This window comes from Pantherophis guttatus, chromosome 5 (genome assembly GCF_059756535.1).
Source record: "Pantherophis guttatus breed Tessera chromosome 5, ASM5975653v1, whole genome shotgun sequence".
NCBI classification, from domain to species: domain Eukaryota; kingdom Metazoa; phylum Chordata; class Lepidosauria; order Squamata; family Colubridae; genus Pantherophis; species Pantherophis guttatus.
This window is the reverse complement of record NC_142067.1, coordinates 67,876,783-67,890,497: the sequence shown is the minus strand read 5'-3', so window position 1 is coordinate 67,890,497 and position 13,715 is coordinate 67,876,783. Positions and strand designations below refer to the sequence as shown.

General features: G+C 38.5%; 1 protein-coding gene across 5 annotated transcripts in view; it reads right to left on the bottom strand.

The window, feature by feature from the left end:
• DMD (dystrophin) overlaps positions 1 to 13,715 on the bottom strand; it is a 2,041,544-nt gene that overhangs the window by 445,931 nt on the left and 1,581,898 nt on the right. For 4 of the 5 annotated variants that reach the window (XM_087871305.1, XM_087871306.1, XM_087871307.1 and 1 more), the window contains one exon: positions 685 to 857. In XM_087871305.1, the coding sequence (XP_087727431.1) occupies positions 685 to 857 (173 nt within the window). Of the gene's footprint in view, positions 1 to 684; positions 858 to 1,316; positions 1,499 to 13,715 lie in introns of those variants that run through there. The other variant, XM_087871309.1, reaches the window with a different exon arrangement.

Sequence of the window (13,715 nt, the reverse complement as noted above, 5' to 3'; positions counted from 1 at the left end):
AATAAGACACCACCTTTCTACCCCAAAATTGGATTTACAGACCTAAAGTTATATAAAAAATTAAGGAACATTTATGTGTGAGTTCCACACTGCAAAGTTTTCCCCAAATTATTGTCCATTCACCAGATTGTAATTATCATAAATAAATATTATTCCAAGTTCTATGCAAATTTATTATATATGAATTCCCAAATCATTATGTATGTTTCAAATATGCTATTTATATCAGAGAAAGAACATCACGTGAACAGAATGTCCTCTGAAATTTGCTTTGCTTCTTCTGAAATTTACTTTAATTGTAATTCTTCTGAAATTAATTTAGCATGGGCTACAAATTTACTTATTACACTATATAGAATCATAGTTATAAAGTAATAATTTCAGCAAAAACATGGTGACTAGGTGAGCAGAATTAATCTCTTTTTAAGCAAATATAAATATAGAGAAAATCATCAAGTCTTTGCATCTTAAAACTCTCTTATGAGCAGATAATGAACTATCTTTCTAGAGTAATGGAGTAATCTAGTATGTTCTCACTGAATAAATTGTCCAGCCATTTTAGTCCAATTAGAATAAAAAGACTAAGGGAACACAGAATGAGGGTTATATAGGTAGGTGGGTTGCCAAAAATACTTCTGTTTTCACTTCAGTTTCTGCTTCCCAGCTGTTGCTATTTAGCCCTACCTGATATTTAAAGACTTTTTCTGAAGTTCACTCCATCGGAAGTTCATGTTATCCAGGCGTCTCTGCAACAAGGCACCATCATCAGAACCTTCAAGTGATCTCAAGATTTTCTGTCCATTTTCATCCAAGCTATGGAAGATATCTGTATGGCTTTCAATTTCTTTCTGAAGCTCCTATAAAGAAACATAAAACATATATAAGAACTTTGGCATTTGCCTGAGCTTTGTTAATAAACAATTTTTAATAATTAAAATACATGAAATTACTGATAGGCTGATCTTGTGATTTCTTAAGTTTTTGCCTGAACCTTTTCAGTTAGTCATTTTCCATTGCAGTATTGAAATGAGAAAAATGCTAGTTCGAGACCAGTTGAAATTTAAAGTCTTAATTATTTTAGAATTTGTTCCCAACATAAATAAAAATTGCACTCAAAATTTTAATATAATTTGCTAGTTTCCTCCTTCTATATGCTATGATGTGTTCCCTTATCATGCCATTCACAATAATGGGCAGTTCGTACATCTTAAATACATACAATCACACTATAACCTGTGCCAAAGATGAAGAAAAAAAAAAAGCTTCTCTGCACTTTGTTGTTTACAATTAAGCATCAAAATCACAGCCAATCTAACCTTTACATGGTATGTCTTCTTGTGTAACATTTTCAACTTGAAGCAGAGGTTTCAGCAATCTTGAAGCACTGAAATCTTAGGAAAAGTAAGCAACTGAACAACACACTTTAAAATGCCAAGTTCAGTTAAATTCCACAGACAAAATGCATTTCACAGTACAGGCCACAACACTTAACTGTAATAAACAGCCACTCTGTACTATGTCAAAATATCAGCCAGGCCATAGCTGTAGGAGGAATGGAGAACAGTAAAGGGACCCAGAATACAAACCTGTCAACTTATGTAGAATTGCCAACTTTTCTTATCACTATGGAAATTCAGGCCAAAAACCTTTGAAGATTCATGTTTCCCACTCATTTTTAGGAAGGCAGTGACTGCCAATGGAACATTCTTTAGAAAGCCAGCTGCTTGTTGCTAGCATTCTTTCCTGCCTACATCTTGAATGGACTCTTTATGTATTATCTGTCCTGCTCTTTGCAGTGAGAACATTATATCTTAGCCACATCAACATGCAGATTTTATTCTGAATAAAATTCTTTATTCTTATTCTTTATCCTGTCTCCTGATTAGAATTGTCTTATACACAAATTTAGGTACAAATTGCATCTCAAATGATCCATCTGTTAAACTACCGAAGTTTGCAGATGACACAACAGTGATTAGTCTCATTTGAGACAACAATGAATCTGCATACAGACCAGAGGTTGAACAACTAGCCTTGTGGTGTGACCAGAACAATCTGGAACTGAACACACTCAAAACCATAGAAATGGTGGTAGACTTTAGGAGAAACCTTCCCATACTACCACTTCTTACAATACTAGACAACACAGTATCAACAGTAAGACCTTCAAATTTCTAAGTTCTATCATATCTCAAGACCTAAAATGGACAGTTAACATCAAAAACATCATCAAAAAAGCACCACAAAGAATGTTCTTTCTGGGCCAACTCAGGAAGCTCAAACTGCTCAAGGAGCTGCTGATACAGTTCTACAGAGGAATTATTGAGTCTGTCATCTGCACCTCTATAACTGCCTGGTTTGGTTCTGCAACCCAACAAGACAGACACAGACTTCAGAGGATAATTAGAACTTCAGAAAAAACAATTACTACCAACCTGTCTTCCATTGAGGACCTCAAAAAGAGGGCTGTAAAAATATTTACAGACCCCTCGCATCCTGGACATAATTCCTACCCTCATAACGACGCTATAGAGCACTGCACACCATGTCAGATCCCTAAAAGTGATACTGCCATTCAAGTGGAGGAAGGGGGCGACTTGGATTCGATTTACTAGCATGGCCTGTGTCATCAGATATTTTACAACCTATATCCTGGCGCCAAGGAGGCCTGAGATTCCCTTTACCTGCAGGAATTTATATGATAGCCATGTGGGTTGTGTCACTTTAAAGCAGCGGTTCTCAACCTGGGGGTCGCGACCCCTTTGGGGGTCGAACGGCCATTTCACAGGGGTCGCCAAAGCCCTCTCTCGCCCCCCCCACGCCTTCACTCACCCTCACTCTCTGCCTCTGTTGGATCATTGTTCGCCATTCGCTTACCCCGCCCACTCCCAATCTATTGCTGCCTCCTGAGTCCCAGTTGATGGCTAGAGGGAAAAAAACTGTTTAAATTCTTGCTGCGGGGCTTCAAAGGGCCGCCCTACAGCTGATCAGTGTTAAAAGAAAACAAATGAGTAGACCGGTGCCTGCAAAAATAGAAAAAAACAGCCCCTTTCAGCTTCAGCATAGGTTAATTACCATAAGTTGATTTGATCAGCCTCCCCACTCTCAGCTGATTTGCTCTCAGCTGTTTTGCGGAGGGCTCTGTTGCTAGCTAGCTGCAAAGAGGTAAATTGCTGGAGCAGATTTTTTTCCCCCCTAGCTATGCTGAAAAAGCGAAACTGAAAGTAAAGCAGGGTCTTTGCTGCAACGTGACAAAATGAGGCAGAGAGAGATTTCTTTTTCTTTTTCCTCACCAAAAAAGGTAGGTGCAAAACTAGAAACAATGGGAAATTCAGGGCAAAAGAGGAGGTTCAAGATTTTAAAACACAAAAGAAAAAAAGCTCTATTTAACTAGGGAATTGTAATAATTGAGATACTATTAATTGTATATTGTGTTGAAAGCAGAAATGGTTAAGTTGTGGTTTGGAAGAATATATGAGGGAAATTATTTGGTTTATTATTATTGGTAAATATAATTAATTGATTTGTAAGAAATTGGATTGCATGGAAATAATTGGAATATTCATGTTCATATTGATTAATATACAAAAAAGAGAGTTATATAACTAATTGATTTATATTAAAATGTTTAATTTGTATTAAACAATTGTATTACATAATTACATAATTAACCAATGTGAGGATGGATATAAAAATAGATGACAATGGGAAGGGGTATAATATAGAATAGAAGGGAAAAAATGAATTTGATTAAGATTAGAGATGAAGATGAAGGGTAATATTGTTTTTTTTACAAAAATAGATGAGGAATAAATACGGAAAAAAGGAAATATAAAAATTGTAAATTTAATTGAAATGACTAAACACTGTTTAAATTTGTGAACTGGCCAAATACTCTGTTCATACAAATACATTGTATGTTTGTATGTGTGTTTCTAATTATTGCTATTTATTCATATTTGTTCTCTTTTATTCTTTAAAGTTTAACTGTGACGAAATGGGGTTGAGTAGATGGCTTGATTGAAACCATACTGTTTGTGAGTAGGCAGATAGCCACAGCAATCCTGGAAACACTCGTGACATTAACAATTCATTCTTTATCTTAATATCTTTATATTTGTTTGGGGTTGGTTTTCTTCCCTTTCATCTTTTTTATTGTACAGCAATCTTTTTCCTCAAACCTACCACCTCTCTCTTTTCTTACCTTCTTACTTTCTTTCCCCCCTCTTCTTCTCCTCCCTACTTCCTGTTCCTTTCTCCTTCTCCTCCTCTCTTCCTCCCTCTCTTACCCTCACTCCTACTCTAATTTTCCTTCCCTTCCTTCATCCCTCTCTATTGCTGTATCCTTTTATGCATATGGACTACTCAGAGGGCTGAAAAAGTTATTTTTGACTGGTCCTCACACTTTTGACCAGTCCTCGAACTTACGACTGTCCTCACCATTTACGTTTTTGCCCTATCTTGTCACCATGGTGAAGAGAAGCAGTTGTGAAATGAGTGACATGGTTGTTAAGAATGCTACAATGGGCATAAATGATGACCAGTCATAAGTGTGAAGACTGGTCAAAAGTGCGAGGACCTGTCAGAAATCACTTTTTTCAGCCCTCTGGGTAGTCCTTTTGTGCACATGGACTACTCAGAGGGCTGAAAAAGTTATTTTTGACTGGTCCTCGCACTTTTGACCAGTCCTCGAATTTACGACTGTCCTCACATTTTACGTTTTTTGCCCTATCTTGTCACCATGGTGAAGAGAAGCAGTTTTGAAATGAGTGACATGGTTGTTAAGAATGCTGCACGGGCATAAATGTGAGGGTGGTCATAAGTGCGAGGACCAGTCAAAAGTGCGAGGACCTGTCAGAAATGACTTTTTTCAGCCCTCTGAGTAGTCCCTATACACATAGCCACGCCCACGCAGTCACATGACCTCAAAGCCATGCCCACAAAATAAGCCATGCCCACAGAACTGGTAGTAAAAAATTTTAGAACCCACCCCTGGTTGGGGGTCACCACAACATGAGGAATTGTATTAATGGGTCGCGGCATTAGGAAGGTTGAGAACCACTGCCATACGGTGATGCAATAAGTGACCCTTTCTATTGTGGACCGGTAAAAGGAGGTCATCAGTTGTTGTTCCACCCTGTTTTTACTCAAGAACCTAAGGAAATGGAATCTTGGTTGGGCCTTCCTGGCCACCTGGATTGTGTTATTTTTCCAGGTGAGGTCTTCACTGAGATGGACTCCAGGAATTTAAAGGAGGAACCTCTCTCTACACAACCCCCCTCAATGTCAAGTGGGGCAGGTTCCTCTCTCTTCCTCTGGAAGTCCAACACCATCTCCTTGGTCTTGCTGATGTTCAGGTGTAGGTTGTTTTTTAAGCACCATGTGGAAAGTTTTTGAACCTCCCCCCTGTACGCTGTTTTGTCTCCACCTGTAATGAGACCCAGTATAGTGGTTCATCTGTGAACTTAATGATCACAATAGATGGGCCTGATGGTACACAATCATATGTGTACAGTGAATACAGGTAGGGACTGAGCACACAGCTCTGTGGGGAGCCAGTGCTAAGCTTCAGGGGGTGGATATGACAGACCCAACCCTCACTGTTCGTGGCTGGTCCCTCAGAAAGTCTTTGATCCAGTCACAGATGGAAGAGGGAAAATCCAAGTCAGTCAGCTTTTTGATAAGGATGCTCAGCAGAATGGTGTTGAAGGCTGAGCTATTGTCTATGAAAAGCATCCTGACAAAGTTCCCGGGTTTCTCCAGATGGCTCGCTACAGAATGTAAAGCAGTAGTTATGGCATCGTCTGTCGAGCTATTCCCCCTGTAGGCAAACTGATATTTGTCGAAGTCCGGTGGGAGGCATGTCCTAAGGTATTGGAGAACCACTCTCTCGAAGCATTTCATCACTACAGACGTTAATATGATAGGTCTGTAGTCATTCAGGCAGTTAATTGCTATTTTCTTCGGGACTGGGACAATAGTGGCTGCTTTCAAGCATAATGGAACACAGGCCATTTGCAGGGAGATATTAAAGATCCTTGTTAAGACCTCTGCTAATTGATTGGCACAATTCTTTACCACTGTCCCCAGCACTCCATCAGGGCCTGCAGCTTTGCAAGGATTCACAGCCTTCAATACAGCTCTCACTTGGTGTTCGTAGAGAGTGAGTGGCTGGGAATCCGAAGGCTGGTGGGCAGCAGCTATGGGATCTGGTCTTTTCACCTCGTAGTGGGCAAAGAAGGTGTTCAACTCCTCTATCAATGAGGCGTCAGTGTTGACAGTGTTCCTCATGTTGCCCTTATAATTAGTTAGGTGCTGCAGTCCCTGCCACACTTGCTTCGGGTTGTTATCTGCTAGATGGTTCTCCATCTTGTGTTTGTATTGTTGTTTTGCCATCTTAATGCCTCTTCTGAGGTTTGCCCTGGCCTCTCTATATCTCTCACTGTCCCCTGCCTTAAAGACAGAATCCTGGGCTCTCAGAAGCATTCGTATCTCAGCAGTTATCCAGGGCTTACAATTCCCATAGACTATGATGCACCTGTCCACTGTAACGCTGTCAGTGCACACTTTGATGTAAGAGAGTATGGCATCAGTATATTCATGCAGGTCTTGATGTTCAAATATACTCCACTCAGTGGTTTCAAAACAGTCCTGCAGCTGGCTGAGAGAGCCCTCTGGCCAGGTTTTAACCATTTTCATGGCTGGCTGAGTTCTTTTCCTGAGAGGGACATACTTCGGGCATAACAGGAGTGAAATATGGTTGGATGTACCCAGATGGGGGAGGGGGATTGCTCTGTATGCCTGTTTCAGGTGGGAGTACTCACGTCTAAAGTGTTCTTCCCTCTGGTGGAGAACTGCACAAACTCCACAAACTTAGGGAGAACTGTCTTTAGGTACGCTTGATTGAAGTCCCCAGCCATGACAAAAGGGACAAAGAGAAAGATACACCCAATTGAATTCACAATTCCAGAGAATAGCTAGAAGAGATAAGAATACCTTCTTAAATGAACAGTGCAAAGAAATAGAAGAAAACAATAGAATAGGGAGGACCAGAGATCTCTTCAAGAAAATTGGATATATGAAGGGAATGTTTCATGCAAAGATGGGCATGATAAAAGACCAAAATGGCAGGGACCTAACAGAGGCAGAAGTGATTAAGAAGAGATGGCAAAATTACACAGAAGAACTATACAAGAACGAGCTTAACGTTCCTAATAACCACAATGGGGTGGTCAATGACCTCGAGCCAGACCTCCTAGAATGTGAAGTCAAATGGGCCTTAGGAAATCTGAGCAACAACAAAGCTAGTGGAGGAGACAGTATTCCAGCTGAGCTATTCAAAATCTTAAAAGTCGATGCAGTAAAAGGGCTATGCTCAATTTGCCAGCAAATTTGGAAAACTCAACAGTGTCCACAGGATTAGAAAAGGTCAGTTTACATTCCAATTTCAAAGAAAGGCAATGCCTAAGAATGTTCAAACTATCGCACCATTGCACTCATTTCACATGCTAGTAAAGTTATGCTTAAAATCCTACAAGCTAGGCTCCAGCAGTATGTGGATAGAGAACTACCAGAAGTACAGGCAGGATTTCAAAGAAGCAGAGGAACTAGAGATCAAATTGACAACATACGCTGGATCCTACTGGATCAACAGTGAGAACTGGACATGGAACCACTGATTGGTTCAAAATTGGAAAAGGAGTCTGGAAAGGCTGTATATTGTCACCCTGCCTATTTAACTTACAGTATATGCAGAGCACATCATGAGAAAGGCGGGGCTAGATGAATAAAAAATTGGAATTAAGATTGCCGAGAGAAATATCAACAACCTCAGATATGCAGATGATACCACTCTAATGGCAGAAAGCGAAAAGAAACTAAAGAGCCTCTTGATGCGGGTGAAGAAGGAGAGTGCAAAAGTTGGCTTGAAACTCAACATTAAGAAAACTAAGATCATGGCATCCGGCCCTCTCAATTCCTGGCAAATAGATGGGGAAGAAATGGAGGTAGTGACAGATTTTATTTTTCTGGGCTCCAAGATCACTGCAGATGGGGACTGCAGCCAAGAAATTAAAAGACGCTTGCTCCTGGGGAGGAAAGCTATGGCAAATCTAGACAGTATTCTAAAAAGCAGAGACATCACCTTGCCAACAAAAGTGCATATAGTCAAGGCTGTGGTTTTCCCTGTTGCAATATATGGCTGTGAAAGTTGGACCATAAGGAAGGCTGACCATCAAAGAATTGAGGTCTTTGAACTATGGTGCTGGAGAAGACTCCTGCAAGTCCCTTGGACTGCAAGGCAATCAAACCGCTCAGTCCTAGAGGAGATCAACCCTCTTTACAGTGCCAGATCCTGAAGATGAAACTCAAATACTTTGGCCACCTAATGAGAAGGAAGGACTCACTGGAGAAGAGCCTAATGCTGGGAAAGATTGAGGGCAAAAGGGGACGACAGAGAATGAGGTGGCTGGATGGAGTCACTGAAACAGTAGGCGTGAGCTTAAATGGACTCTAGAGGATGGTAGAGGACAGGAAGGCCTGGAGGAACATTGTCCATGGAGTTGCAATGGGTCGGACACAACTTCACAACTAACAAATGAGCACATTATTCACCTATCCTTTACAATTAGGTGTCTTAATGCCCCAGATGTTAGACTATAAAAATGATGGCTGCTAAATGGCAGCAAATTATTAGGTTTTATATTTCTGCTGTCACCTAGTGATCCAGATTATTGCAACCCAGGTAGCCTAAATCTGCCTTTTCATTGATGAAGCATCAGCAAAAAGTAGAAATTAATAATAGAAAAGCTGTTTATTGAACTTCTCAGCCAAAATTCAGATTTATGTCATGGAAATAAATTGTTAGTCAATATTTAAATGGTAGAAATCTTACTTGAAGGTTTCTGTGATTTTTTCCCCTAATCTAAAGATAATAACTTTAATTAAATGTAAGACTTAAGAAGTTCTGTGACCAAGACATTTAAACCATTGATTTATGTTCAATGTTGGAAACAGCCATGTACACCCATAGAGAAACTGGTCATACAAAAGGTCATGAATTGCGCAGAAATGGACAAATTTCTGCTGAGTTTAAAAGATAAAGAGATATCGATATTTTACAATGTGTGGGAACAGTGATATAACTGGATATAATGGAGATAGATTGAAGATAGATAGTGTAGGGAAACAATAATAAAGATAGAAAATAAAATACTGATATACTAAGTTTAGTAAAAGCTTGTTATTCTGTAATCATTAGGTTCCTGTAACATATATATTGTGCTTTTTGTATCACATATATTATTCCTTTCTATTTGTATCTCCTGTTACAAACATATTGTCATTAGGCCTCTGAAATGTATCTGGTATTTGTCAAACATATGTCCCTGCCATTTGACCTGCTCATATCAATCTCTTTCTGTACCACCTAAAAACATGATACGTATCTGTTGGAACTCCAGCCATCAACAAAGGGGTAAATTACATCTCAATCCTAATTTATGTTTGATCTGGATAAGATCTTGTCTTCAGGAGTCAGGGGCTAAGTGGCCAATTAAGTAAACAAAGATAAGACTAATTGGAAGTTTAGATTCCTTTGCAGGGCAACAAAGGATACACAAACATAAATTAAGGGGCCAGAGTGGGGACCTAACTGGTGCTTTAAAGGTATAAAACGTGGTTACATCTTCTCTGAAGGTGTGAACCCTCCCATATACATATCTCTTTGTATGTGTTTGGAATGGTTTTACCCAGCCTTTTGTCTTTGATCAAAGATTAAATGTTGATTCTTATTCAAGCTTCCGTTTAAGTCTTTCTTTTTGGTTCACTGAGAGCTTAAGCGTATAGCCGGACCTTACAACAGTTATTAAATATAAGTAATAGATAAAATAAGAATGTAAATATGCACAATTTATTTTTTTTAAATAATGCAGGAATTATTGTCACAAGGAAAATACCACAATTAGCTGTTGTTGAGTGAAATAATTTTTTATGTTTTTAATGTCATAAAAATTTAATAAAGTGTTTTAAAAAAATAAACTATTGATTTATACAAAAACATACAGTAAAACTCACAAAAATACATAAAGGCCTATTAATTCCTAATTTAATGTATGGTACACATGCCATTTATAATATATTTATATCATTATATAAACACAGCATGTGTGTGTGTGTGGGTGTGTGCGCGCTTCATGCCATATATGTGTATGTGTGTGTATCTTTGTTAAATTAATTATGCAGTTCAATGTTATAGTAATAAATATTGTTGGAAGGAGTTTGAAATTGACTACATTTCAGGGTCTGAGATTGCTGATGAACAACTGAGATAGTATATAAAAGACTCAGCTTGAAGTACTTTTGAGTTTAGCTGTGCTCTATAATTGCAAAGTTAATAAAAAAGGAATCAACATAGCAGGAGCTAAATCAAGCAAGTACAACTGCTGTGAGTGTTCTTGAATATTATTAACTCAAAACCCTGCCTGTGCTTTGCCATATTTGCCTGTGCTTTCCATATTTAAGAGAAACACAACTTCTGACACAAGAGTTTCTTTTTAAACTCTATTAATAAATGGAGTATAGTATATTCTTTTTAAAAAGTCTATTAATAAATGGAGTATATTCGCTTTAAACAACAAAATTGCCAAATGATATCATGCCACACAGTGGTGGGTTGCTCCCGGTTCGCCCCAGTTTGGGTGAACTGGTAGCGGTGGCGGCAGGAGGCTCTGCCCGCCCACCCACCCAGATGTCATCAAAAATGCTCTGCGCATGGGCTTCCGGTTTGGTTTCCGTCGCTGCCAGACGGTCTTTTGGGACCGCCAGCCTCGTCGCCCGTAAAGAGCCGTCTCTACAGCTGAGAGACGGCTCGAAAAACTCCGTCTCCTTGAGGAGACGTTAGATAGAGCCGGCGAGAACAGGTAGAGCCCTCTGCGAACTCCCCAGAGTTTTTTTTTTTTACTCTTGGGGAGGAAGCAGAATGTGGCTCCCTATTCAGCTCGCCGCTGCTCCGGGCGTCGGGGGAACTCTGCTTTTTGCAGAGCCAGGCGATGGGACCAATCCAATTAATGAAATCTAACATATTGTCTGAATAAACAGGATGAAATCCGGATTTGGGACCCTAAATCGCAAGTATTTCTAACAATTCTATGAGTGATTTTAAAAGCGAAGAAAGAAAGTTTAAAATGGCGACTGGCTGAGGCTTGAGAAGAAGAAAGCTGAAAGCGAAAGTCCTTCCATTTGAATAGTTTAATATGTTACAAAGTATCTGAAATAATAGTGCTGGCTAGAATTGAAGAGAAAAATTTTTATTTCATGTTTCTTCCTTCTTAGAGACTTGATATTGATATCGTTTGGAGAAAAGTCTTTTTTCTTAAAAAGAGTTTGTTTGTGTGGCAGGATGGCGTTAAAACTGACAAAGCCAGACAACCAAGCTGAGGGGGGGGGGTTCCCCCATTTACAAATCATATGAGCAAGTTTTGAGCTTGCAGATTCAGAAGAATGGCTTTAAAGACCTAAAGGAATTTGTTTTGGAGGAGATGGCAAGACATGATGAGATTGTGAACCAGAATCTTGAAAAATTCAGGCAGGAAATTAAAGAGTTGGTACAACGAAAGTATGATAATTTGAAACAACAGATTGTAACAGCTTTGAAAAGCTTTTCAGAAATAGTTATAAAGATGGATAAAGATACCAACTTAGAAATAGAGTCTAAAATGAAGGAAGCTGATTATAAGATTTATAATCTGGACAATAAAATACAAAGAATTGAAAATGATTTGATAAATATTCAAGAAAATAGCTCAGAACTAAAGTCTAAAATAAAGGAAGCTGACCACAAGACTTACAATGCAGATAATATAAAACAAAAGATTGAAAAAGAAGTCATAATGATGCAATATAGGTCCACGGAATTTGCGGTCAGAATCAGGGGAATACAGGAAAATAACAGAAGATTTGAGAAAGATGTCTGCTGAAGTTCTGGCTGTGATTTTAAAGGTTAGTCCTGAAGAGGTATCCTGTAAGATTGATAAGGCCTACAGAATAAATTCTTGGATTGCAAAGCAAAGGCAGTTGCCTAGAGATGTGGTGATTTACTTTACTGACAAAGGAATAAGAAATGATATTGTGCAAAAGTCTTTTAACTCCACTCTAGAAATGAATGGAAGGAAGATTTGGATATATAAAGAGCTGCCGTCCAAGATGTTAAAAGACAGAAAGGAATTTGGATTTTTGGTGACTGAGCTAAAGAAACAAAACATCCCATTTAGGTGGGATGCTCCAGTTGGTATAATATTGAGATACCAAGGAGAAAGATATCAACTAAATACTGTTGAAAAAGTGGAAGAATTTTACTACAAGGTTTTAAAAATGGATCCAACATCTCCACGTATGCCATCAGTGTTAGGAACACAGGAGGGGAATAAAGAAAAGCAAAATGAACAAGAGATTGAAACTCAGGCTAAGCAGATGGAGATGGAGGTAATGGAAAAACAAGTTACAGAGGCCCTTTTGGACGAGCCGCTTTTGGATTCTCCTTCAGAGGTTATAGCTGGATTACCTATAAATATAAGAGAGGCGGCTTTGGATTTTAATGTGATGTCTCATCAAGTTACAGACCAGCATGGAATTCAATCAGCTGATATACAAGTCCTAGAAAGGCAACTAGGATGGAGATCTAAACCACAAAAAGTTAAGAAAAGAAGAAGCAGGTCCTACAAAACTAAAAAATTTTAAACTAAACAACAGTCTAATGCCAGTTACTTAAGAGACGATTAAATACAATAAGCGGGATTTATAGACGGCTGATACATGAAAATATAACTGAGGCAAATTATTGACTTATACCATTTTGAGAAGAATAACAGATCTCTGCAGTGCTGGTGCTTTGGGATGTGGAAGATGGCCTCTGATTGAGTGGATTGGAACTTTCTATTTTGGACTCTTTGAAAAATGGATTACGTATATGCTGAGTTATAAGGCAAGAGAACTATGGGATTGGGGCATGCAGAAGATCTGGTTGTTACCCCAATGTGGTGGTTGGAATTAATAATCTAGATAAAAGACACTACAGAAGATACTACATGGAATATAAATATAAAGTTACTCGGGTGGTTTTTTATATATGAAAATACTTATTATTGATGGGGGCAGATGGTAATGGAAGATACTGAATATACTGTTGGAAGCTGAACGTGATGTTACCCTAACATGGGTGATGGAATTAATAATCCAGTTGAAAGACATTACAGAAGATATTATATGGATTACAAATTTCAAGTTATTTGAGGATTTTATTTATATATGGAAATATTTTTTAGTTGTGTGGTGTGGGCAGAAGAATAAAGATATTAAAAATATTATGTATGGTAGACCTGTAGGAAAATGGGTGGAGATAGGTTAGGTTACTGATTGTTTAGTTTAGGAAAAGGGATGTTATGTTTAGATATAAATATACGTAAAAGATTTGAATTAAGAGATATATGTATGGGGGTGGAGGAAATGGGTAGATTATGAGTTGAATAAATTCCAAATTAGGATTTATTATATAGTTTTATAGCTGAAGGTTGCTTTAAAATGTATAGTATAGGGGGGATATAATAACAATGTTAGAAAAAAATGGTTAGCATGTGAGGGGTGGTGTAAAAGGATGGTAATGTATTATATAATTTGATATCAATTTGGATTTTATTTTGGAGAAGCCATGGGGGGAGGGG